Below are 26,070 nucleotides of genomic sequence, written 5' to 3'. Positions count from 1 at the left end.
CATGCAAGTCGGACGTAGCAACCACTGCTCCACGGTGCCAAACTAAATGTTTGTTTCTGTTAAATAAACTTTGTTTATTCGGTTCGTGGGCGCCGCAAGCTATACTATATAAATATAACTTATATGGATATTTATCTATTGATGACCATAACAGATACATAGCTCAGTGGTTAGTGTGTTGGCTTACAAAGTCCATGGTCCGCGGTTCGATTCTCCGTCCAGGCGAAAGGTAAAAAAAAAAAAATTAAAATTTATAAAATCGTATAATTTCTTCTACATTGTTGGTATTACAGGAAAAGGTGTTAAGAACTAAAAAACCTCGTGGATGTGAGAAAGATTTGAGGGAAAATGCAATTAGCAAGAAAACAATGTTTTTTTTTTGAGTTTGTTTTTATGAAATTGTTTTTACATCCTGGAAAAGAATAAACGTTTATCACAAAAAGTATATACTTTTCTTCCAAATACACTTCCTTACAGCGAAAAGCAAATGAGAAACGAACTTTGTTTGTCTAAAATTTCGTTTGGGAGGAAAGAATTATTTTTTTGCGTGTAAGTTGAAGAGTAGAGAATTACTCTAGGAGAGTAGGATGACAGTCTGGAGTACTGTGGTGATAACAAACGGGCACCTAGAATTGAGAGACCATCTGCATCGAACACACTGAAAAAAATATTGTCGTGAGGTCAAAGATTTCATGTCTTTAAAATACGAATACAAATTTTGTTTAGCATAGAAGACGCATTTCTCTAAAATAAAGTTATTATCCTTGTCCAAAAGTCGATAAACTTTTCAATGAAGTCGTACTGTCCTTATAATTAAGTGATTTGACTTAAAAATGGGTATCTTAACATGAAAGAAAAAATTTATAGGCTAAGGTCAACTTGACTTTAATAATTCAGAAAAAATCTTTAAATTTAATGAAATTGTCTTTAAATTTGTTGTCTTTTTTCATCTTTACTACAAAGCAAAAAATCTTTCAAATATAGGACATGTTTTTCAAAACTTTATTTTAAAGAAGTTTTTTACTTCAAACATAGCATAATTTCTACTGGAAGTCGAGTCCTAATTTGGAAAATAAAGTTGCCTTTAACTCGTTTTTAAAGGACTTTGATAGCATATGAAGAAAAAAAAGCTGAGAAAGCGAAAAATTAAAATTTGCTTCCTAGAAGCAAGTACACAAAACCTAAAATTAAAAGAGAATTGTGTCTTAAAAGTATCCTTACTTGTATTCTCCGCTACTTTGGCTCGGAATCAATACCAAATTTTTTAAAGTAAAGACAAAATCTTTGGAACCGAGTATGCTTTTTTTTCAGTGCAGGAACTGCAGAGTATGGTGCATGTAGAGCGCATTTTGAGGATGACGAGACCTTGGAACACTACTCTTGTCAATGTCCAGCCAGAGTTAACCATATTGGTGAAGAGGTGATTCGGACCTGGCCCAGCTTTGTAAAACGGGACGAGAAACAAATTAGGGAATTCGTTAGGGACAAAGATTTCCTGGAATAAAATAATGGTACGATGGAAAGAATAACTTAGAACGCACAACAAGCCGAATACTGGCTTAGGTGTATGTCAGCCGACATTATACAGCGAAATACGAATCCTCTTTTAAACCTAACCTACAAATGCACAAATTTATTCTACCCTCCACCACAGTCGTGTTCCAGGGTATAACGAACCTTCCGTTGTAAAGCAGCGACCTCGAGGCCTCCTTACACTTGAAATTTCTTGGATATTTCTCTAATCTAAGTTTATTCATTTTAAAATGCTCACCAATTTTTTTTTACTCATGGTATACCGGAATACCCATATGTAATCCAAAGTCTTGCAATGATGGATGCCACAATTTTTGTCCTCCTCCGTTAGTCCAAATATTGTCGTTGTTGGTGTAGAGTTAATGCATTCGAGTTTTTCAGTTATAGTCATATGAACTATGTGGGTGTCTGTGTATGATCCCCAGAGATATTTGTTACCTCGTTGGATTGCTGTTGATATGCTGGCGTTACCCACCAAACCGACAGCAACATAATCAGTTTAATTTGATTAAAATTTAAAATTCACCTTTAGAGGCCAGAGCACATAGACCAACATGACCAGAGAAATGAATATAGGCAAGAAGAAAAAAAAATTAACAACAACCACACTGCCACCAAACAAAATTCAACAGAGCAACAGGAACAAAAAAAAAGGAAAATAAAGTTTCCGCTTGTTATGGCAAATGGCAAGAGAAATGAAGCATCCTTGCAAATAAAAAAGACGTGCATTATCATGCCTTAAAACCCTAGGAGGAATAGTTGCAACAGAGCCATAAGTATTTCTACCACAAAAATCAGGAAGTTGTGAGCGAGAGAGAGCAAAAAAAAAAAGAACTACATTCAAAAAACAACTACAACGATGACTTCGCGGATAGTGGCAACATGAAAGTCCTGCAGGAAGAAGAAAAAGAAGGAAATTTTTTCATTGCCACCGAGTTATGTTGCCACCATAACCACATCACCAACACCGCCAAACAAGCGGCCAAAAAGCCTCTGCTAAATGTCTGCCTCGAGCCAACACCGCTCACCCTCTGTCATATGATGATGTTGTTGCTGCTGGGTATTGTCGGCAAGAATGTTTCGCTGGATGGGAGGATGGGACCCGGCCAAAGCCACAGGATGTGATGAGATTGCTGTTGCTATTGTTTTTATCATTCACAAGTATTTTGGTGGTGAGAAAGAGGGACTTAAAAATGTTGCTACTGCATGTGGTTGCAGCCACGATTTTATGATGTTGTTCTTGTCCGTCTGCTTATGACGATGATGATGATGATGGTGATTTGAAATATTAAAATGTTATTCTTTGCGGTATAGGCAACTAACGCGTTGCTAGCGTGCAAGATAGTTATCAGCAGTTGTTGTCTTTTGTGTTTAGGTTTATTTGGCTATTATTTGATACGAATTTTAGGTTAATTGATGCAATGTTGAATGATTGCAAACATTTCAGTTGCCATTATAGGGAGGCTTATGGGTTCAATACCAGTTCTGGAGTAAAACGAAAATGTTCTTAGGTTAGGTTAGGTTATGTGGCAGCCCGATGTATCAGGCTCACTTAGACTATTCAGTCCATTGTGATACCACATTGGTGAACTTCTCTCTTATCACTGAGTGCTGCCCGATTCCATGTTAAGCTCAATGACAAGGGACCTCCTTTTTATAGCCGAGTCCGAACGGCGATCCACATTGCAGTGAAACCACTTAGAGAAGCTTTGAAACCCTCAGGAATGTCACCAACATTACTGAGGTGGGATAATCCACCGCTGAAAAACTTTTTGGTGTTCGGTCGAAGCAGGAATCGAACCCACGACCTTGTGTATGCAAGGCGGGCATGCTAACCATTGCACCACGGTGGCTCCCAAAAATGTTCTTCAGTAAAGATTTAATTTCTGAGCTTTGAAAAACATTTTTAGTAGCGTGAAATGCTGATTCGGCTATTGTCATTGGATCGCACAACCCGCATTGATAAGATAGTGTCGGTAATAATACACAGCCAGCGTGGACATAAAATCGGGGGATTAATTTTTATAAAAGTTCTCAATGAGAGCAAAAGCTTTATGTCCCGTTCACCTAGCTTTCCTCCCGAATTAACCTCCTAAGATCTACAGGCGTAGAGCTGTCCCACTGAATTTCCACTGATGAGACCTTTGGGCTTATAGTTCCCCCGCTGGCATTTTTATACCCTCCACCATAAAATGGGAGGTATAGTAACATTGTAATTCGATTTGTAACGTCTCAGTATTTTGGTCCCATAAAGTATTCCTGGTCGTGGTGAATTTCTAAATCGATTGAGCGATGTCGGGTTGAAAATTGCCACAAATAGTTGTTGTGTCTTATGGTATTACAATGGGCTACATCAGACCATCGGGCATTGATAAGCCGATCCGAAGATTTGACTTCTGGGGTCTAATGAAAGATCAATAATCCGTTTTGCTTGAAATTTAAAATCTAACTCTCGTATAGTACATTCTTCTGATTTATTTAGAGTCTGCTTATATTTACATAAAATATAATGATTTAGTAAGCACTAAGAAAATTTTTTCCAGGATTATTAAAAATCATTAATTGTTATATTTTTTTCTCTTTTTAGGTAAGTCCTATTTTTGTTATTTGCGTCATTGCATTGGTGAGTTATGAGATTTTTTTTGAATACATATAAAAGTGTAGTTACACTTCAAAAATTAAAAATGTATTAATTCGTTTGAAATTTGAATTATGGTAAATTGTTCCCCACTTTCTGAAATGTTCCCAAGTCCGTATTAAAGCAAGGAAAATGTAATGACCTGGTATGCTTTTTAACCTCCAATTATGAAATTATATCTTTTCATAAAAAAATAAAATAAGTTAAAATAGCAATATTTCAATGCATTACTATCAGAATGAAGGGGAGATATAACCCAATAATATGGGGCGAGTATAATGAAGTCAATAATTAGGAAAAAAATTAGACAAATTAGAAACTCAATAAAAAAATTTTGCTCCATATCGGTTCGTAATTGTATATAATCCCCTTATAAGGTGACTCCCATATTTCAATTCGGCTCTCTAATTACCGCGCAAAACTTCATAGCCGTTGGTAATTATTAGTACACTTCCCTATATACCATATAACGGATTGCTTTTTATATTGGCTTTGTCATTCCGTTTGTAACACATCGAAATATTGCTCTAAGACCCCATAAACTATATATATTTTGGGTCGTGGTGAAATTCTGAGTCGATCTGAGCATGTCCGTCCGTCCGTCTGTTGAAATCACGCTAACTTCCGAACGAAACAAGCTATCGACTTGAAACTTGGCACAAGTAGTTCTTATTGATGTAGGTCGGACGGTATTGCAAATGGGCCATATCGGTCGACTTTTACGTATAGCTCCCATATAAACGGACCCCCCAAATTTGGCTTGCAGAGCCTATAAGAGAATAATATTTCATCCGATCCGGCTGAAATTTGATACATGGTGTTGGTATATGGTCTCTAACAACCATGCAAAAACTGCTCCACATCGGTCCATAATTATATATAGCCCCCATATTAACCGATCCCCAGATTTGGCTTGCGGAGCCTCAAAGAGAAGCAAATTTCATCCGATCCGTCTTAAATTTGGCATATGGTGTTGGTATATGGTCTCTCAAAACCGTGCAAAAATTGGTCCATATCGGTCCATAATTATATATAGCCCCCTAATAAACCGATCCCCAGATTTGAACTCCGGAGCCTCTAAGAGAAGCAAATTTCATCCGGTACGGCTGAAATTTGGTACATGGTATAAGTATATGGTCTCTAAAAACCATGCAAAAATTGGTCCATTTTGGTCCATAATTATATATAGCCCCCATATAAACCGATCCCAAGATTTGACCTCCGGAGCCTCTTGGAGGAGCGAAATTCATCAATTTTGGAACGTGGTGTTAGTACATGGCCGCTAACAACCATACCAAAATTGGTCCATATCGGTCTATAGTTATATATAGCCGATCTCCAATCACACAAAAATTGGTCCATATCGGTTCGTAATCATGGTTGCAACTCGAGCCAAAAATAATCTACCAAAATTTTATTTCTATAGAAAATTTTGTCACAATTTTATTTCTATAGAAAATTTTGTCAAAATTTTATTTTTATAGAAAATTTTATCAAAGTTTTATTTCTATAGAAAATTTTGTCAAAATTTCATTTCTATAGAAAATTTTGTCAAAATTTTATGTCTATAGAAAATTTTTATTAAAATTTTATTTCTATAGAAAATTTTGTTAAAATTTAATTTCCATAAAAATTTTTCAAAACTTTATTTCTATAGAAAATTTTGTCAAAATTTTATTTCTATAGAAAATATTGTGAAAATTTTATTTCTATAGAAAATTTTGTTAAAATTTTATTTCTATAGAAAATTTTGTCAAAATTTTATTTCTATAGAAAATTTTGTCAAAATTCTATATCTATAGAAAATTTTTATTAAAATTTTATTTCTATAGAAAATTTTGTTAAAATTTAATTTCTATAAAAATTTTATTTCTATAGAAAATATTGTGAAAATTTTATTTCTATAGAAAATTTTGTTAAAATTTTATTTCTATGGAAAATTTTGTCAAAATTTTATTTCTATAGAAAATTTTGTCAAACTGAATTATATACGTATTTAATCGATCTTTTTATACCCTCCACCATAGGATGTCCACCATACATGACATCTTTGACCTCACTACAATATGTTTTTCAGTGCATAATTGACCCATTATTGATTGCTTCAAGCTCACTCAATCAGTCATAGAATATATCATTTAAGAACCAGAACATGCATATTCTGCATACACACTAAAACATATTTGCTGTCTTCGATCACGAAATTTATTGATACAATTAATTTTTAAGTGAATGTCTTCAATTTCAAAAATTATTGTGTTAATCAACAACGTCAATTAAAAAGCTAATTGATGTAATTTTTATACCCTCCACCATAGGATGGGGGGTATATTATCTTTCTCATTCCGTTTGTAACACATCGAAATATTGCTCCAAGACCCCATAAAGTATATATTCTGGGTCGTGGTGAAATTCTGAGTCGATCTGAGCATATCCGTCACGCTAACTTTCGAACGAAACAAGCTATCGACTTGAAACTTGGCACAAGTAGTTGTTATTGATGTAGGTCGGATGGTATTGCAAATGGGCCATATCGGTCCACTTTTACGTATAGCCCCCATATAAACGGACCCCCAAATTTGGCTTGCGATCGCTCTAAGAGAAGCAAATTTCATCCGATCCGGATGAAATTTGGTACATGGTGTTAGTATATGGTCTCTAGCAGCCATGCAATAATTGGTCCATATCGGTCCACTTTTACGTATAGCCCCCATATAAACGGACCCCCAAATTTGGCTTGCGATCGCTCTAAGAGAAGCAAATTTCATCCAATCCGGATGAAATTTGGTACATGGTGTTAGTATATGGTCTCTAACAACCATGCAAAAATTGTTCCACATCTGTCCATAATTATATATAGCCCCCATATAAACCGATCCCCCGATTTGGCTTGCGGAGCCTCTAAGAGAAGCAAATTTCATCCGATCCGGTTGTAATTTTGTACATGGTGTAAGTACATGGTCTCTAACAACCATGCAAAAATTGGTTCAAATCGGTCCATAATTATATATAGCCCCCATATAAACCGATCCCCCGATTTGGCTTGCGGAGCCTCTAAGCGAAGCAAATTTCATCCGATCCGGCTGAAATTTGGTACATGGTGTTGGTATATGTTCTCTACTGACCATGCAAAAATTGGTCCACATCGGTCCATAATTATATATAGCCCCCATATAAACCGATCCCCAGATTTGAACTCCGGAGCCTCTTACAGGAGCAAAATTCATCCGATCCGGTTGAAATGTGGTACGTGGTGTTAGTATGTGGTCTCTAACAACCGTGCAAAAATTGGTCTATATCGGTCCATAATTATATATAACCCCATATAAACCGTTCCCCAGATTTGACCTCCGGAGCCTCTTGGAGGAGCAAAATTCATCCGATCCGTTTGAAATTTGCAACGTGGTGTTAGTATAAGGCCGCTAATAATCATGCCAAAATTGCTTCATATCGGTCTATAGTTATATATAGCCGTTCCCCAATCACACAAAAATTGGTTCATATCGGCTCATAATCATGGTTGCCACTCGAGCCAAAAATAATTTACCAAAATTTTATTTTTATAGAAAACATTGTCAAAGTGTTATTTCTATAAAAAATTTTGTCAAAATTTTATTTCTATAGAATTTTTTTTCCAAATTTTATTTCTATAGAAAATTTTTTTCCAAATTTTATTTCTATAGAAAATGTTTTCCAAATTTTACTTCTATAGAAAATGTTGTCAAAATTTTATTTCTATAGAAACTTTAAACTTAATTATATACGTATTTAATCGGCCTTTTTTAGTTTCATATATACCACGTATGGACTATGTGGTATATATTACGGTGTTAGGAAGTTTTAAGATACCGTGCCATCGCCAAGTGTTACCGCAACCCAAGTAATTCGATTGTGGATGATAGTCTTTAGAAGAAGTTTCTACTCAATCCATGGTGGAAGATTCGTCCTGGCTGAACTTACGGCCGTATGTACTTGTTTTCACTTGTAAAAGAAAATTTCGTAGTGTGAAGGAAAAAATTGGAGTTCAAAATTTTCAAAAAAAAAAAAATCTTTAGTGCTATACGAAGTTGGGGATGGGCGCATTTTTGGTAAAATTTACAAAATTATAAGAATTTACAAAGTTCAATATAACTTTCTCAAAACATAATAATTCCATGAACTAAAATATAGTTAAATTGGCTTTAGTGAAATAGAATTTTTTTTTTGAGTGCATGAAGAAAAAAAAAAACTGAAAAAAGAATAAATTAAAATTTGTTTCTAGAATCAAGTACGCAAAACTTAAATTTAAAAGAGAATTGCGTCTTCAGGGCATCCTTATTTCAATTCTCCATTTCTTAGCTCGGAATCAATACCAAAATCATAAGTGTAAAGATAAAATCTTTGGAACCGGGCATTTTTTGTTTTCAGTATGACAAGCTCATGTAAACTGCTTTGCTTCTGAGCTAATTTTGCACCATTGCTGTATCAAAAAAAAAAAAAAGAACATTTTCATTGAATTTCGTGATTGCGTTTTATTTGCTGGGTAGTTTTGTGAAAATCGGGTGAAAATTAAGAGGGTCTATCCAAATACTTACAAATCTATAGAAGATATGACATCTCATAATGAGTAATTCATTACGTCTCAAATTCCCATAAGCCTCTAGACGATGATTACCCTATACTTTCATATTTTTTTTTTTGCCTCTAAAAAATTAAAACAAAATTATTTTTATGTTTAAAACTTTGTTGCTCATGTTCGGTATTTAATGCTGATGTTTTTGTTGCTGTTGCTATTGCTATTGTTGAGGTGGTGGCTTTTGTTCAAGTTGCTGTTATTTTGTTTTGCCTTCAGGTTGATGCTTTCAGCCACCGGCCAGCTTCATGTTAGTTTGATTTTTGTTTTTCGCTAAACGGACATTCCTCAACTTCCGTTTGTTGGGGTTTTTGCAAAGTTCTGGTTATGTGTGCAAATTCTTGCACACAACTCCAACACAGATTCATATTCTCAACTGATGGGTTCATAAGCCATAAGTTTTAGTGATGTTAGTAGTGTAATACGTATAGACTGATCCACTTTAATGGCCTTTTTTTATGGGCTTTTTTTAATGGGCTTTTTTTTAATGGGCTTTTTGTGATAGGTCATAAGGTCATCCAAAAAAAATTTTTCCCTGTATGCATGAGTGTCATTGTATTGAGTGCATTGACTGGCTGTGTGGTGCATGTGCATGTATCATGAAGATGAGATAGGGATGGGGAGAGATAAGATTTAGGCTGTTGGGAAAATTCGATTTGACTTCTTGGTTTGCTGTGTGGAGTTTTCTGATCGCCTAGTATTGAACAATCGCTGAAACCTAGATTTGGAGGAAGAAGGTGTAGGGGGAAGAGATAAGTGTTTCACTGTTGGGAAATCCTATTGAATTGTTTGTCATTGCACAGAATGACCACCCAAGATGTATATGTATCGTGAAGATAAGGTATGGAGGGGGTGAGATAAGATTTTGGCTGTTGGGAAAATTTGAGTTATTCGATTTGATTTCTTGGTTGACTGTGTGGAGTTTTCTGATCGCCTAGTAAGATGTAAACATTGATGTCTAATTGCATACAAAATATCTATGAAAATCAGGCAATGTGTCTATTTGTTTAGATTTTTTATGTATTTGTTACTTTTTGAGAAGAAATGTGTATTTATAAAGGGATAAATATCTCATTCCTCGAAGAAATATATAGTATATTCATTTGAAATTTTAGTTCCCAATTGAATTCTAAACCCCGACTTAGCAATTCATATGCACGGAGTTTTACGTTGTGAATACAACATTTAAAAAAACTGAAAAAACGGAATTTTGTTAATTTTTTGGTGTTTTACAAAAAAAAAATCGAAGTTTTACGTTGTGAAAAAAGACAACATTTGTTAACAAACGAAAAAAAAAAACAGAAACGGACACGTTGTGAAAAAAACAACATTTGCTAACAAACGAAAAAAAACAGAAACGGACGTTGTGAATTTTTTTGGTGTTATACAAAAAAAATTAATAAATAAATCAAAACACGTAAAATACGTTGAGACTTTTTGTTGCAAAATAATAAATATAAACAAAAAAAGAAAAAAGAAAAGAATCGTACCTTTTAAGAAAAAATTGCGATTTGTTTCTTGTGCTGCAAAAATAATTAATAAAAGGTTTATTTATAAAAATTTAAAAAAGAAATATTTGAAAGAACTTTAAACAAAATGGAATCCCAAATGTTGACGTGCAAAGTATGCAGAAAAATGTTCAAAAGCCAAAATGCACTCCAAAAACATTTGCAGACACACAAAACGTGTAGTTTATGTGGTTTGATGGTGCGAAATGTCTATGCATTGAAATTACATATGGAAATTCACCAAGCGACAATGCATAGACAAGGTTTTGGACAACAACAGCAACAACAACAGCAACAACAACAGCAACAACAACAGCAACAACAACAGCAACAACAACAGCAACAACAACAGCAACAACACATAAACATGTCCGTGGGAGGTGGAATCTACCCCCAACAACAATATAATTGGGATCAGCAACCAGGGCTTAATCCAGGGTCCCAACAACAACAACATTTTAACTTGCTGCAGCATCCAGGACCTATCTTTCATCAACAATTGCTGCAGCAAAATCAAAACTTGGAGCAACACTCAAACATATTTGAGCAGCAACAGTTTAATTTCGACCAGCAACCAGGGCCTAGTCATGGTCAGAGGAATTTAAATAAAGTATGTGAAATATGCAACGTCTATGTAAACCCAATGAATTGGTTCAAACATCACCAGTCTCCGAATCACATACAAAGAAGTGATGTTATTATAAATAACCAATTTAGACAGACGATGACAGGATTTAAAAATCGTGTAGGAACTTATACGTACCTAACCGATATGAATACCATAGATATAAATGAGGTATTCGAAGAATGTAACAAGAGTTTACACCTGTTAATTTTAAATTCACTGGCGAAGAATAAAAGTCTGAAGATAAATATCCAACTAATTGGGGAATACATAAAGTTGGGTGGTGAAGAGCTCCAAATGCAACACATGTACCATGTGTCCAAAATGCAGAGACTGGTTATGTCAGACAACATTGAGGATTTCATTAAAAGGCATATTGAGGAAATAAAGAGTCAAATGGCGGATTTTCAGGAAAGAGACTCTGGATGGACTTTGACTCGAATTGAAAAATTTGAAATCAACATCAACAAATGGTCTGGCTTTTGTGGTTCCCAATATATTCCAACGCCACCAAAATTATATTCGAAAAAAGCATGTATCAATGTCAGAAATACGGATGAATACTGCTTCAAATGGAGTGTCATTTCGGCGTTAACTTCCCCAAAGCCAACCCACCCAACTCGAACTTCATCCTATCGAGTAGATATCAGGCAGCAGAATATTTTGTTAGAAAACAATATAAATTTAAATTTTGAAGGGCTAGAATTCCCTATGCCTGTGCAAGAAATCCCAAAATTTGAAAAGCTGAACCCAGGAGTTAGTATTAATGTATATGGGTATAACCGGAAAGATGACACTGTCATCGGGCCATACCACATATCCCAGAATGTTGTTCCAAATGGGGTACACATTAACTTGTTGTTGTTGGAGAGTGGGGGTAAAGCACATTATATTTGGATTAAAGACATGTCAAGGTAAGAAAAAAATCCTTCATTTCATTTTTTACTTAAATATTAATAAAATATTTTTTTTTTTTATTTTATTTGTTATAGATTATTATCTTCGCAGTTAACCAAAAATTGTAAGAAATTAAAAATTTGCGACAGATGCCTGCAATACACTTCAAACTCCGAAAAGTGGTCGAATCACTTAAAGGAATGTTCCAACATTGTAACCACCGTACCGGATGCAGGTAATAATTTTATTCGCTTTAAAAACATAAGTAAAACGATGGATGTCCCTTTCGTTGTGTATGCCGATTTTGAGTGCATACTAGAGAAAGATAGTTTAGGATCAACAATAAATAAGCACAAACCGTGTGCTTTTAGTTTTTATATAAAATGTAGTGTAGATAGTTCGTTAGATAGATTTAAGATTTATACTGGGGAGGATGCTGGGGAAAAATTTGTTAAATATTTAGATTTAGAATGTAGAGATATATACGAAAGGTATTTATCATTAAAAAAACCAATGTGTCCCTTATCACCTATTGAGGAATCCAGTTTTCACGCAGCTCAATTGTGTCACATTTGTGACAAAAATTTAGATACGGATAGGGTTAGGGATCATTGCCATATTACTGGAAAATATAGGGGGGCGGCCCATAATGAATGTAATTTAAATTATAAGATCCCAAAGTTTATACCAATCTTTTTCCATAACTTTTCGTCATATGACTGTCATCTATTTATTAAAGATTTACTAAACCTTATTCCTGGAAATACCTCAGTTATACCGCTAAATAAAGAATTATATATATCGGTATCTCATAAAATTAAATTTGATAATGGGGATCTTTTAGAATATAGGTTTTTAGATTCTTTAAGATTTATGCCTTCAAGCTTGGATAGCTTAGCTAAAAATCTGTTAGATGACAAAATGACTACGGTTAGATCTAATTTCTCAAATGACCACGAATTTAAATTAATGAGAAGGAAGGGTGTATTTTGTTATGAATACTTGGATTCATTTCAAAAACTTAAAGATATAAACCTTCCCTCTATAGAAAACTTCTACAGTAAATTAACCAACAAAAGTTGTAGTCAGGAGGACTACAATCACGCTATAGAAGTTTGGACAACATTTAATTGTAGAACACTTCAGGATTATATGGAGTTATATTTAAAAACGGATGTCCTTCTACTCACAGATATATTCGAAAACTTTCGAATCTTATGCAAAAGCATACATAAGCTGGATCCTTGCCAATATTTTACGGCGCCTGGTCTATCTTATGATGCTATGCTAAAGCTGATAACATCGGATGGTTTTAGCCTAGAATTGTTGAAGGATGTAGACACATACAACTTTATAAAAAATGGCATTCGTGGAGGTATTACTCAATGTAGTAAAAGATATCACAAAGCCAATAATAAATATATGAAAAACTTTAATCCTGATATTGTATCTACATTTTTATTATATCTTGATGTTAATAACCTATATGGATGGGCGATGCAGCAATTCTTACCATATGGTAATTTTAAATGGGTTGCAGAAGCTGACATTATTAGGGATCCTAACGTAATCAAAAATTTTAAATTCGATTCTCCTGAAGGGTATATTTATGAAGTTTCAATAAGTTGTCCACCCCATCTACATAATAAATTTAATGATTTACCTTTAGCGGCTGAAAACAAAAAAGTGGGAGGATCGAAACACAACAAACTTGTTGCAGATCTTACACCAAAAGAAAGGTATACCATCCACTACATGACACTAAAACAATGTTTAGAGCAGGGCTACGTTCTAAATGAAGTGCATAGGGTGCTTACTTTTAGTCAAAGACCATGGCTAAAGGAATATATTGACAAAAACAATGATTGTAGGAAAAAAACAAATATTGCTTTTGAAAAAAATTTCTTTAAACTATTGAACAATGCAGTATATGGCAAAACAATGGAAAATGTTGAAAAAAGAAAAGATGTGTCTATTGTAAAACAGTGGGCATATAGTGACAGGCGTAAGTTAGGTGCTGAAGCTCTAATTTCAAAACCAAACTTTCATAGTATATCCAAATTCACAGACAATTTTTGGGCTATTCAAATGAATAAAACAAAAATTGTTTATGATAAGCCAATATACTTAGGATTTTGTATTCTAGAATTAGCTAAGTGGAAAATGTATGACTTCCACTACAACTTTATGAAAGAAAAGTTTGGTGAAAGAATACAATTAAACTATATGGATACAGACTCTTTCATATACACCATCGAATCTGAAGATGTGTATGAAGAAATTAGACCTCATCTTACTACACATTTTGATACATCTGAGTATTCCGAAGATAATCCTTTCAATTTTCCTCTTGTAAATAAAAAGGAAATTGGATTAATGAAGGATGAAAACTGTGGTAAGATTATGACAGAGTTTGTCGGTTTAGGTCCAAAAATGTATTCATATACTGTTGAGGATGGTTATGAAATTAAAAAGGCTAAAGGTGTGAAAAAAAGTGTAATGGACAACTATAAAATTGATGACTATAGGAATTGTCTATTTACTAAAGAAAAAGTTTGTGATACAATGCTCACTTTTAGGTGTAAGCTACACAACATCTATACGAATGCCTTGAAAAAAGTTGTATTAAGTCCGTTGGATACAAAGCGTATGATCAAGGAAGATGGAATTAATACTTTCGCGTGGGGTCACCATGAAATTGAATCAAGTATGGAAAATATGCTAGTTGATATAGATGGCAATGGTCTAGATTTAGATTTAGGAGCAATCGAAACTGATTCCTCTTTAGAAAATTTAGTTCAACAATATACATCTGATTTTGATATGGATTTTAATGATCTAATGGATATAATTTTAATGTAAATACACTAAACTATTTATTATGTATTGTATGTATTTAAAAAATTTAACATTAAGAATTGTTATTTATATAGAAAAAATGTAATAAATAAAATGAAAAAATTGATGTATACATTTTTGTTTTATTTTTATTTATTTTAAAATTGATTATGGATATAAAGGTATGTATGGTTCATTGAAAAAAAAAAATTAAATAATTTTTCGCACATTTCCCGTCAATGGTGTATATTCAATATAGCGATCGTGAATTATTAAACAATATGCTATGGTGTTTGCAGGAATGGGTTTACTGGTTTCGAGTTCAATTCTGACATCTATGGGACCTTGTTTGACCATTTCATTTTGGTGGCTAACATCGATGACTGCCATGGGGGTGTTCTTAAATTCAGCGCTTGTTAGTAATGGTTGTGGTTCTTTCATATAAAAGCTGTGTTGAAATTTGGCGTACATGTCATATAGAATAGCATATCTATTATCATCAAATTTGAGATTAAGATCATCATATGGGTAAGTATCGGAATTTAGATGAACTTTTAAATTTACTAGATTACAATGTATAAACTTGTTGTTTTTTTCAAATACCACGATTACAAATCTGGGGCGCTCTCTATTTAATGAAAGCTTTACATTCCAATTACATTTTGTCGCATTTGGGAATGTAGGATTAAAGTGACAATCCCAACTCCGAAAAGCAAGCGGTAATGTGGTACCATCTTTAATCGTTTTTATAATTTTCAACTTTGTTATATCGGAAGCTTGCACATGTGGTATTCTCCATGTTATATTCTGTATCGTTAGTTTAACCATTTCTTCAGGCTTTGTGGAAAAGCAAGCATTATGATCATTTGAACTGCGCAACAAAATTAAGTCATGTTTACAGTTTAACACGATTTTATTGAAGTCCTCTGCGAAGCCCAACAATAATTTTAACGGAACATAAAAATTAAATGACCCGTTTTCCATGTCATTGTGTTTACTCCATCCTGCATTCAGCATCATATTCGAATCCAATTCATTGAGAGATAAATAATTTTTTATAGTACTCGCCATTCCTAAATAACGTGTTCTATCAATTTCAACCCCATTGATTTCATAACGAATCTCATCAAACATATGTGCTACACAATTATTTCGCAGTCTAGCATTTGGTGTTGCTATACCATCCATCAGCGTTATGAAGCCTTCTATGTAGATATAACTTTCAGATGGTAAGACATAGAGATCTTGATTTTGGATTGTTATTCTAATTTCATCATTATTTTTATATGACTGTATATATGGCATATAGCTATGATAATCCTTCTTAATAATGCTTTCATCAGAAAATGGTTTTTCTGCAACGCTTAATATTTCAGACATTTTTCTTAAGCTGTAGTTTTAAAGATTTTAGGAATAGTTTATTTTCTTTAGTTAATTTACGTTTTATAGATTGGGGCAGTATATTTTGTGTAATTAGCTTGGCTGCTCGTTCCGGAATGGAATCATTACCTATTTTATTGTAATATTTATTATAGATAATCATTTCGCTTTCGGTTTTAGATGAAATCGTAAAGTAATCTCTTCACCCCGAAAATTTATTATACGCCTTTCTTGATCCACAATCCAAACTTTTAGACAACTTATTTCCTTGACATTCACAGGTAAATAGATTAAATTCCTGGGTATCTCATCCATTTTATATCCTGGAGAGACATTCATAGCAAACTCATGTATTATATGCGACGGTGTGTTATTCATATATGATCCTGTGATTATATTACATTGGACTTGGATGGCATTCACTTTCATTATGTTCACTGATTGATGTGATTTATGTCGTGCATTAGGTAGCAAAATTCGATTGTTGAAGCCAAATAGCGCGCCAATAGAACGATCTTTGTTAAAATCAATAATATCGTGGGAGGAATATATTTCAATTTGAAGTGTATTATTATTAGCCTCAATCTCTAATATTTTGTTGATATTTTTCTTTACATATTCATGTTTTAAAAATTTAACAATATCCTCCAGTTCATAAGATCCCACCGGAATTTCAATGCAATCACCACCAATGTGGAAAAGATTGTTATCATAGTCAATATTTGGAATTGAATTATACGAATGAAAATCAACTAAAGCACATTCATATTCATCATTAAGTTGTATGGGTGGGAAATAATTGGTTATGAGCACCGACGATCTTCCGCTTAGGGCTAATGTAATTGACATTATGAAAACTTACTTTAGAATGAAAAACAAAATTAAGTTTCAATCTTCTTTATTTATTTTATATTACTAAATACACATCATAAAATTTCATTCTTATTAATCCATGAATTGTGGTCATTAGAAAATCCCAACCATTTAACATATGCTTGTTGACCTTTTGTTTTTAGAATTTTTTCAACGAGGTAAACATCAGGGTGTCGCGTTCGCAGAATTTCTTCTCTATAGAAACCTCCTTTTATTGGATTACCTTGATAATCTTCCAATAGATATGTGGTAGGATTAGTGTTTTGGATAGAACTTATTCGAAAAATTTCCGTACTGAAATTAGGTGTATATCCTTTTTCAAATATATTTTTATATTTACTTATGCGAACATAGTCACCAACATGGAAGTTTGAGGGTTTATATACTTTAAGATGATTGTAGGCAGTTTTTAAAATATAATCCTCATTATTTTTATTGACATCAATAGGAGCCATTTTTATTGTTCTGTGTATTTTCCGATTATATTGATTAACTAAATTTGGTAAAATGTCAATCCACTTATAGGAACCGTTGTATGAGAACTCTTTAAACATAAAATTTTTTAGTGTACGATTAAAGCGTTCTACGATGGATGCTTTCATCACACTAAATGTGGAGTAGTGGTTTATTGAGTACTTTTGCGTAAGACTTTTAAACTCTTTATTAAAAAATTCTTTACCATCGTCTGTTTGTAGATTTTTAGGTGTTCGACCTTTGTTCAATATTTTTCTAAATGCATTGGAAACATCATATGCATTCTTAGTTTTAGTTGGTTCTGCCCATGCGTATTTTGAAAATGTATCGATGACGGTTAAAATATATTTATATCCTCTATTTAAAGATGAATAAGTTCCCATTTCAACCAAATCAGCCTGCCAAAAGTCATCAATTCCTTTCATTATATATCTCCGACGGGGAAATTTTTTCCGGGCTTGAGTGTGTATCTCTTGTACTATTCCTCTTTTGGCCATTGTTACTTTGTAATTAAATTTGATTAATGAACTTGAGATGTTATTCGCATATCCGGCAGGACTGTAAATATATCCTTGATAATAGTTTTTAGCTGCGATATTTCTTGATGTATTGTATTGACTTCAATATTTAAGTCTTTTTTTAGTAATTCACGTGAGATTTCGATTTGTTTTTGTAAGTAAGTTCTGTTGACTGCGTCTGCACTTTCCACCGGTACCCCCACGTTTTTAATCTTTTTATTTTGGAAATCGATGTTATTATGCTTGTCAATAGCAATACCAAATATTTTCGGAACATATCTTTTCAACTCACTAGAATTTGAAAAGTGACCAAACTTATCGACGCTCATATCTCAATTGAATGCAATTGACAATTATCAGAATATTATATTGGCTTCCCTTAATTCTTCAATTATAGATATTATTTCATTGTTATGATTTGAATGGCCAGCTTGTTGAGATGCAATAAGAAGTTTTAAGCGTTCAACTAATTCATTCGGATCATCCCAATATATATAGTTTGGTTTATTTAAATTTAGGCTCATTAAACCTTTACCAGTGTAAGTGTCACCAAAAAGTTTCTGGATAATCCTTTTATATTTATATCCTTTATTCCCTCGTATTTGACCAACAGAATCATAGTTCTTGCGATGAGCATTTGTTCCCAAAAGAATTTTCTTGTATATATCCAATTCCAGTGAATCATACTTTTGTGGCTGTTTATGGGTGATTAATTCAAACAAGCCTGGCGTGTTTGCCCACGATTGATTCCCAACAACAATCTTATCATCGCTAATGTTAATAGGACTGTTTCCCAATTTCCACACTCCATTTTCGTCTTTATATGGTCCATATACAGTATCGAGAGTTTGATCATTAAAAAGTTTAGTTAAATTAATAGTATAGAAATTATCATCTTCCAATTGTGAAAAATAATTTTCTGAATTTTCTTTATTGTCGCTGTCTTCATCACTTTGAGAATCCAGTTTAGAATTTATAATTTTTTGAGAGTGTTTATTAAAATTTGATTTAGGAGGTTCGGTCTTTATTGGTGTGCTACTTTCAAACTTAAAAGTAGGAAGTTCTTTATTTCGCTGTTTCATTTTCTCATTTTTTAATTTCATTAAATTATTCAATGGATCTGTTAAAGGCTTGAATACATTTTCCAGTTTATGTGAAGCGTCGTCTTCTCCTAATTTTATGCTTTGAAATTTTTTTCTCAAAATTTTTCGAGATTTTATTAATTCTTTCAATATTTTTTCATTCATATTGTATCACCAATAGAAATCTTTTGAATTATTTTAAACCGATAATGCTAACTGATGTATCGCTTTCGAACCGCTTTCGAACCGCTTTCGGACCGCTTCCGTACTGCTTCCGAATCGCTTTCGTACGGCTTTCGAACTGCTTAGATAAGTAAAGAACCGTCCTTAAAATAATTTCAAATCGGTTGCAGATGAGAAGGGGGTGTAAGTAGACGTCTGCATACAGTGGAAAGACATATACTACTAAGGTGTAATAAATATGTCAAAACCTTTTCTATATCTTCCATCAGCGATTTCATCGTCTTTGCTTATAACCATAAAACCATACCTATCCCTCCAACATTCACGACATATATCCACAAACATTTTATAGGACATATCGCTACCCACATGGTCATTAAATATATGTTTCATATTCGTTTCATCTTGCTTAAAAACAACAATTATGTTTGCATTATCCCGTATCAAATGTTTTGGTATGCGACTGTAAGTTTGGCATAAGTAAAATGAGTCTACATTTTTGTGACGACCCATAGAGAAATAATCACGAATATTATTCTGTTTATCGCATGCGACATCATCAAATATCATTATAGAGTTTCGTTTTGCTTCATGTGGCGGTATAACATCGTCGTTGTTGTTATATATGAAGTATCCCATACCACTTATAGGCTCAATTAGTCTTCTCAGGTATTCATATTTGGGTTGATATAACGATTTTGAGTATAAATATATATTTTCAAATGTTAGCCCATTTTCACTTTCTATAAGGCTTATCATAACATTAGTTTTTCCGCAATTTGATGGGCCCACAATTAGACATCGAATGGAATCGGGTAACAATGAACCATGTTTCGATTTATTAGGTTTCGCTTGCGTAAAATCTAGATCACGAACAGAAATACTTGTATCCTGTTTAAGTAAACGCATATTGACGACTAATTTATTATTAAACTGACCAAATAAATTTATGTGTTTATTTTTAGTTGAGAGCATATATATGTTTGTATTTCGGAAGAGACAAGTCAATCGCAAACGATCCATACAAGGAAGAGGATTCGTAAACAATTTAATCAACGCCTTACCCATTGAGCTACATTTACCCGGATACCAATTTTGTGGACCAGGAACAAAACTCGATAAAAGATTGAAAAGGGGTGATAAAGGGATAAATGCTTTGGATGCAGCCTGTAAAATTCATGATATAGCTTATTCACGAAGCTCAGATATTGAAAAACGCCACAAAGCAGATAAGGAACTCTTAGAGAGGGCGTGGGAGAGAGTAAAAGCTAACGAAAGTACTTGGGGTGAAAAATTAAATGCTTATTTAGTCTCCAACGCAATGAAAGCAAAACTAAAACTTGGCATGGGTATGAGGAAGAAAAAAGCATGCGGACGTACAATTTTCAATTCAACAATTAAAAAAGCCAACACACTACTAAAGAAGCAAAAACCTGTTGATATTAACTCTGCAATAAAAATCGCTCGGAAGGTTATTAATTCATCATTCAAAGGGAAAAAGTCACATGTCGTCATCCCAAGAGTTATTAATGTTCCTAAAATTGGCGGTTTTCTACCATTGGTTCCTATTATAACAGCACTAGGTGCCTTGGGTGCAATATCTTCGGGTGTATCATCGATAGCAAGAACAATTAACACTGCTAAAGATGCTAAAAAGCAACTAGAAGAGAGTATGCGTCACAACAAAAGTATGGAGTCAATTGCTATGGGTAAAGGACTTTATCTTAAACCATACAAAACTGGTATGGGTATTACCCTAAATAATACGGATACAAAAAACTAATATCTAAGCTACCTAACAGACCGCTGACAGATATAGACATACAAATATTTGGGAAAGAATATATACCACATTTTCGAGGAGTCTTTATGCGAGATAATCTTCCGAAAAAATGTCAAACAAAAGAATGTGGTGTAGTAAACTTAGACTCAAGTATAGGATCTGGAACTCATTGGGTAGCATATTATAAAAACCACAAAGAAATTGAATACTTTGACAGTTTTGGAAATCTTCAACCCCCACTAGAAATATTGGTTTATTTAGGTCCCAATATCAAATATAATTATCAACGAGAGCAAAGGTTTAATACATTCAATTGCGGTCATTTATGTTTACAATTTTTACTCCAAATTGTATCACAAAAAAAAAAAATAAATAAATAATGTTTAATGTTCTCTGTTATTTGAATATAAAAGCAAGATGAGACTTTCCTTGATTTAGTTGGCTACGAAATATTGTCCGTTATACTTCGAATCATGTATGTACCGGATTTTGTATTGGTGGACTTTCAATACTGTCATGGGAATGATGACAGCATATATATAAAAGAATTGGCGTATATGCGAGGCTATTCTGTCGTACCCAGCTATTTCCTATTCAAACCCCCTTTCGATAACAGAGAACTAGTCAAGGAGGGTAAACGGAAAAACACATATTGTAAAAAATATGTTCACGGCTTAGATTGGAAAGATGGTGATATAAATTACACTGAAGTTGGCGATGCCTTGGAACCACTAAATAGTTATAAGTATGTGTTTGTTTTTGGACAAATTAAGAAAGAATTCCTTCAAAAATATTTAAATACAAATATTGTAAATCTAGAGTATAGAACAATTTTCCAAAATATGAGAAGCTACTATACGCATTGCCCTATGCATAAAGATAGGAAATTCAAGTGTGCTGTAAATAATATATTTAAATTATTTATATATATAGAGAAATTTTATGAATCTATAGAGGAAATTATTTATGAAGAAATACAAAACTAAACAATATTTCTAAACAAAAAAATAAATAAATAAATCTAAATAAAATAAAATTCATCTGTGTTTCAATTCATAAATTTTACATGTATTCCAATATCAAATATAATTATCAATTAATGTAAAGCTCTGAAATGTAAACTTGATATTTAACACCCTCATTTTCTGAATATAAAAGCAAGATGAGACTTTTTTATATTTAGTTGGCTTCGTAAAATTGTCGGTTGTACTTCTCATCATGGTCAATTTTCAAAAATCAGATTTTGTATTGGTGGACTTTCAACATTGTTTTGGAAATAATGATTGCATATATATAAAGGAATTGGCGTATATGCAAGGCGGTTCCGTTGTACCAAACTATTTTTTATTCAAACCTCCTTTCGATAGGAGGGAACTTGTCAAGGAGGCCAAACGGAAAAATGTACATTATAAGAAATTTATTACTGGCTTAGATTGGAAAGATGGCGATGTAAATTACACTGAAGTCGGCGAGGTCTTAGCACCCTTAAATAGTTTTAAGTATGTGTTTGTCTTTGGAAAAATTAAAAAAGAGTTTCTTGAAAAATATCTAAGCACAAATGTTATAAATCTAGAATATAGAACTGTTTTCCCAAATATGAGAAACTATTATACCCATTGTCCTATACATGAAGATAGGAAATTTAAGTGTGCTGTAAGTAACCTATTTAAACTATTAAGATATATAGAATGGCATGATTGTATAGATGACATGATTAGTAAGACAATAAAAAATGAAAATTGTTCACAACAGTAACCCATATGCTTTAGTATGTATACTGCGGTGGGATTATTTAGTTTTATAATTTTTTCTTGTTCTTGTCCACCCAAATTCAAACTAATTCCAAATAAATGAGAAGAAACATATATGATATTAAAATGTTATTTTATTTTATATTACTTTGTTTAAACTTAAATTATTTTTAAAATTTTTGCATCAGGATGTAAATAGAGTAAATCTTCCAACATTTCCCTATGACTTTCCGGGTCCATGTCATTATCTGCAATCCTCATTAAGTCATCCAATGATATTTCACTGAGGAAATGTTGGCCCTCCGGTATATTCTGTTCTTCCACTTGCATGTTGTTTAGGATTCGATCATTCAGATTTACATTTTCATCCTCATCATCGCTGAATATAATTTGGGATGGTGGTAAGGCCATTTTTTTCTCGTGATGTTGAGTTGACGAAGGCTGAATTGAAACTGTCCCTATGAGTTTCTTTTGGACACTCTTTGAAAAACTGAAAATTCATAAATTTTCGAATTCCATTGTAGTGAATGGAAATTCGATGCATTTGAGATAATTTTTTGTTTGGACACTTGTAGTTTTCAAAACACTCAAAATATTCTATAAGCAATACATTATGAAATGCGATTTCTATTGCATGTTTGTTGTTTCTCAAACCCTATGACAAATTCTAAAAATTGACAAGAAAAAAAACACAATGGTTTTGTTTCGAATTTCATTCTTTATTTAAAATTTTCATTTTTTTCTTTTAATAATTAATATGGTGCGTAAAATGGATCGGAGGACAAACACTGTTTCAACTCCAATCTGCTAATTGGATTCTCCTTATCGTCTGAAATAGACACTTTTGAAACAGAAAATTCTCCAGAATCTATACGTTGAATTGTATCATCATCCAGGCTGTTAAATCTTTTGGGTAAATATAAGATTTGATCATCCACCAAACGCAGCACTATAGAATCCCCATACTTTGTAGTTGTCCTATAGCATCCTTCAATAGAATAGTCCTTATGTGTAACCATATCCTTAATATGTAGGATACGTTTTAAATTTTTTTCATTGAAAATGGACACGACATCTATAGCACCGGACATATTTATTTATTTATTTATTCTAATTCAATTACGTTTTCTGAACTGTGGTATAATTCCAGAGAGCATATGGCTTTTATAAGCGATTGTTCAATCCCAGGCGATCAGAAAACTCCACACAGCCAATCAAGAAATGAAAACGAATAACACAAATATTCGTTTTCATTTCTCAGTCCGAAGATTTTTTGAATGACCTTGCGACCTATCATAGAAAGCCCATTAAAAAAAGGCCCATGGACAGACACTCTGCCTCTGATTTTAGAATGCTAAACAAATCAATAGCATTCTCAACAGTGAAACACTTATCTCTTCACCCTACCCCTTTTTTCTATGACACATAAACAAACACCAAATCTAGGTTTCAGCGATCGTTCAATACTAGGCGATCAGAAAACTCCACACAGCCAACCAAGAAGTCAAATCGAATAACACAAATTTTCCCAACAGCCAAAATCTTATCTCACCCCATCCCTATCTCATCTTCATGATACATGCACATGCACCACACAGCCAGTCAATGCACTGAACACAATGACACTCATGCATATAGGGACAGCCAAACTAGAGAATCACTTATCTCTTCACCCTATCCCTTCTTCTATGGCACATAAATGAACACCAAATCTAGGTTTCAGCGATTGTTCAATACTAGGCGATCAGAAAACTCCACACAGTCAACCAAGAAATCAAATCGAATAACACAAAATTTCCCAACAGCCAAAATCTTATCTCACCCCCTCCCTATCTCATCTTCACGACACATGCACATGCATTTCTTCAAAATCTCAGGCGGTCACTTTGTCTCCCATTTTAGAATGCTAAACAAATCAATAGCATTCTCAACAGCGAATCACTTATCTCTTCACCCTATCCCTTCTTCTATGGCACATAAATAAACACCAAATCTAGGTTTCAACGATTGTTCAATACTAGGCGATCAGAAAACTCCACACACTTTTCCCAACAGCCAAACTCTTATCTCTCCCCATCCCTATCTCATCTTCACGATACATGCACATGCATTTCTTCAGAATCTCAGACGATCACTCTGTCTCTCATTTTAGAATGCTAAACAAATCAATAGCATTCTCAAGAATCACTTTAGGTTTCAACGATTGATCAATACTAGGCGATCAGAAAACTCCACACACTTTTCCCAACATCCAAACTCTTATCTCTCCCTCCCTCCCTATCTCATCTTCACAATACATGCACATGCACCACACAGCCAGCCAATGCACTCAATACAATGACACTCATGCATACAGGGAAAATTTTTTTTGGATGACCTTATGACCTATCACAAAAAAGCCCATTAAAAAAAGCCCATTAAAAAAAGCCCATAAAAAAAGGCCATTAAAGTGGATCAGTCTATACGTATTACACTACTGATGTTAGTGTGGTGGAGATTACGAGAGAGAGAGATAGAAATGTAGAGCGTGAGTGTATGGTTGTTTAGTGTGCGACTGAGTTATTTCTTTGGTGATTTGAACCACACATGTATCTATGAATGTGTGTGTGTTTGGTTGATGTGTGCGTGTCTGTGTGTGTATGAAAGTGAGCTTTTAAATGTTTTATTCGAATCAGTTGTGGTGCGTTTCCGTGGTTTAGCTGCGATTTCTTGTGCATTTCCTTTTAAACTCTTTTCAGTAAGTTTTTCTGTTTTTTTTTTGTTTTCCGGAATTTTTCTCTGTCTTGGCAAGTTTTGATAAAACTCTTTTGTCTCTGTTAAAGGGGAGTTGAAAACTTACTTTTTATATTATTGTCTTTTAATTTCTTTGTGGATATTTATTAGACACAGTGATTCAAAATCAGGGTAATTTCATCACAATAAAACCATCGAAATATTGTCATTAGCATAATGGAATTCGTGCATTAAAACAATGAAAAACTTCATGATTAGTATGCAATAGTACGTTTTTAAAAATTACTACCGAATTACTACTACAGTGTGCCTGATATGCATTGAACTAAAAATAAAGAAAAAATTATTGGCGCCAAATCATGAACATTTTAATCATACTGTAGTTCATTCTTAATAAATTTGGGAATCGCACACAAATTTTCGTTTGCGTTAGTTCATATTGAAATACAAACAAATAATTTTTTTTTTGTAATAAAAATATGTAGAATTTAGCGTTAGTTTAACTAAGGGTTTTTGTAAGTGTACAATCCCTACGAGAAATGGAACCACTGGTCCGGTACAGGACTAATCCCTGGTGTGTATGGACCAGTCCCAGCTCTGGTCAAAATATATGGAAGGGACCGATCACTTTAACATGGGTTT

The 26,070-nt window shown here is 33.4% G+C and overlaps 2 protein-coding genes across 5 annotated transcripts in view; both read left to right on the top strand.

Annotated features, from left to right (window-relative positions):
* Window positions 1-26,070, top strand: part of LOC142234983 (RNA-binding protein Musashi homolog Rbp6) — a 1,501,536-nt gene that overhangs the window by 626,348 nt on the left and 849,118 nt on the right. The gene's annotated exons all lie outside the window — the stretch shown is intronic.
* On the top strand, window positions 14,907-22,503 carry LOC142234984 (uncharacterized). Its single transcript, XM_075306196.1, has 2 exons — window positions 14,907-15,179; window positions 20,127-22,503. Exons 1-2 carry the CDS (start codon window positions 15,176-15,178, stop codon window positions 20,942-20,944), a joined length of 822 nt encoding a protein of 273 aa, XP_075162311.1. The 5' UTR covers window positions 14,907-15,175; the 3' UTR covers window positions 20,945-22,503.

This window comes from Haematobia irritans, chromosome 4 (assembly GCF_050003625.1).
Source record: "Haematobia irritans isolate KBUSLIRL chromosome 4, ASM5000362v1, whole genome shotgun sequence".
Lineage (NCBI taxonomy): Eukaryota > Metazoa > Arthropoda > Insecta > Diptera > Muscidae > Haematobia > Haematobia irritans.
This window is presented reverse-complemented; position numbering and strand designations above follow the sequence as displayed.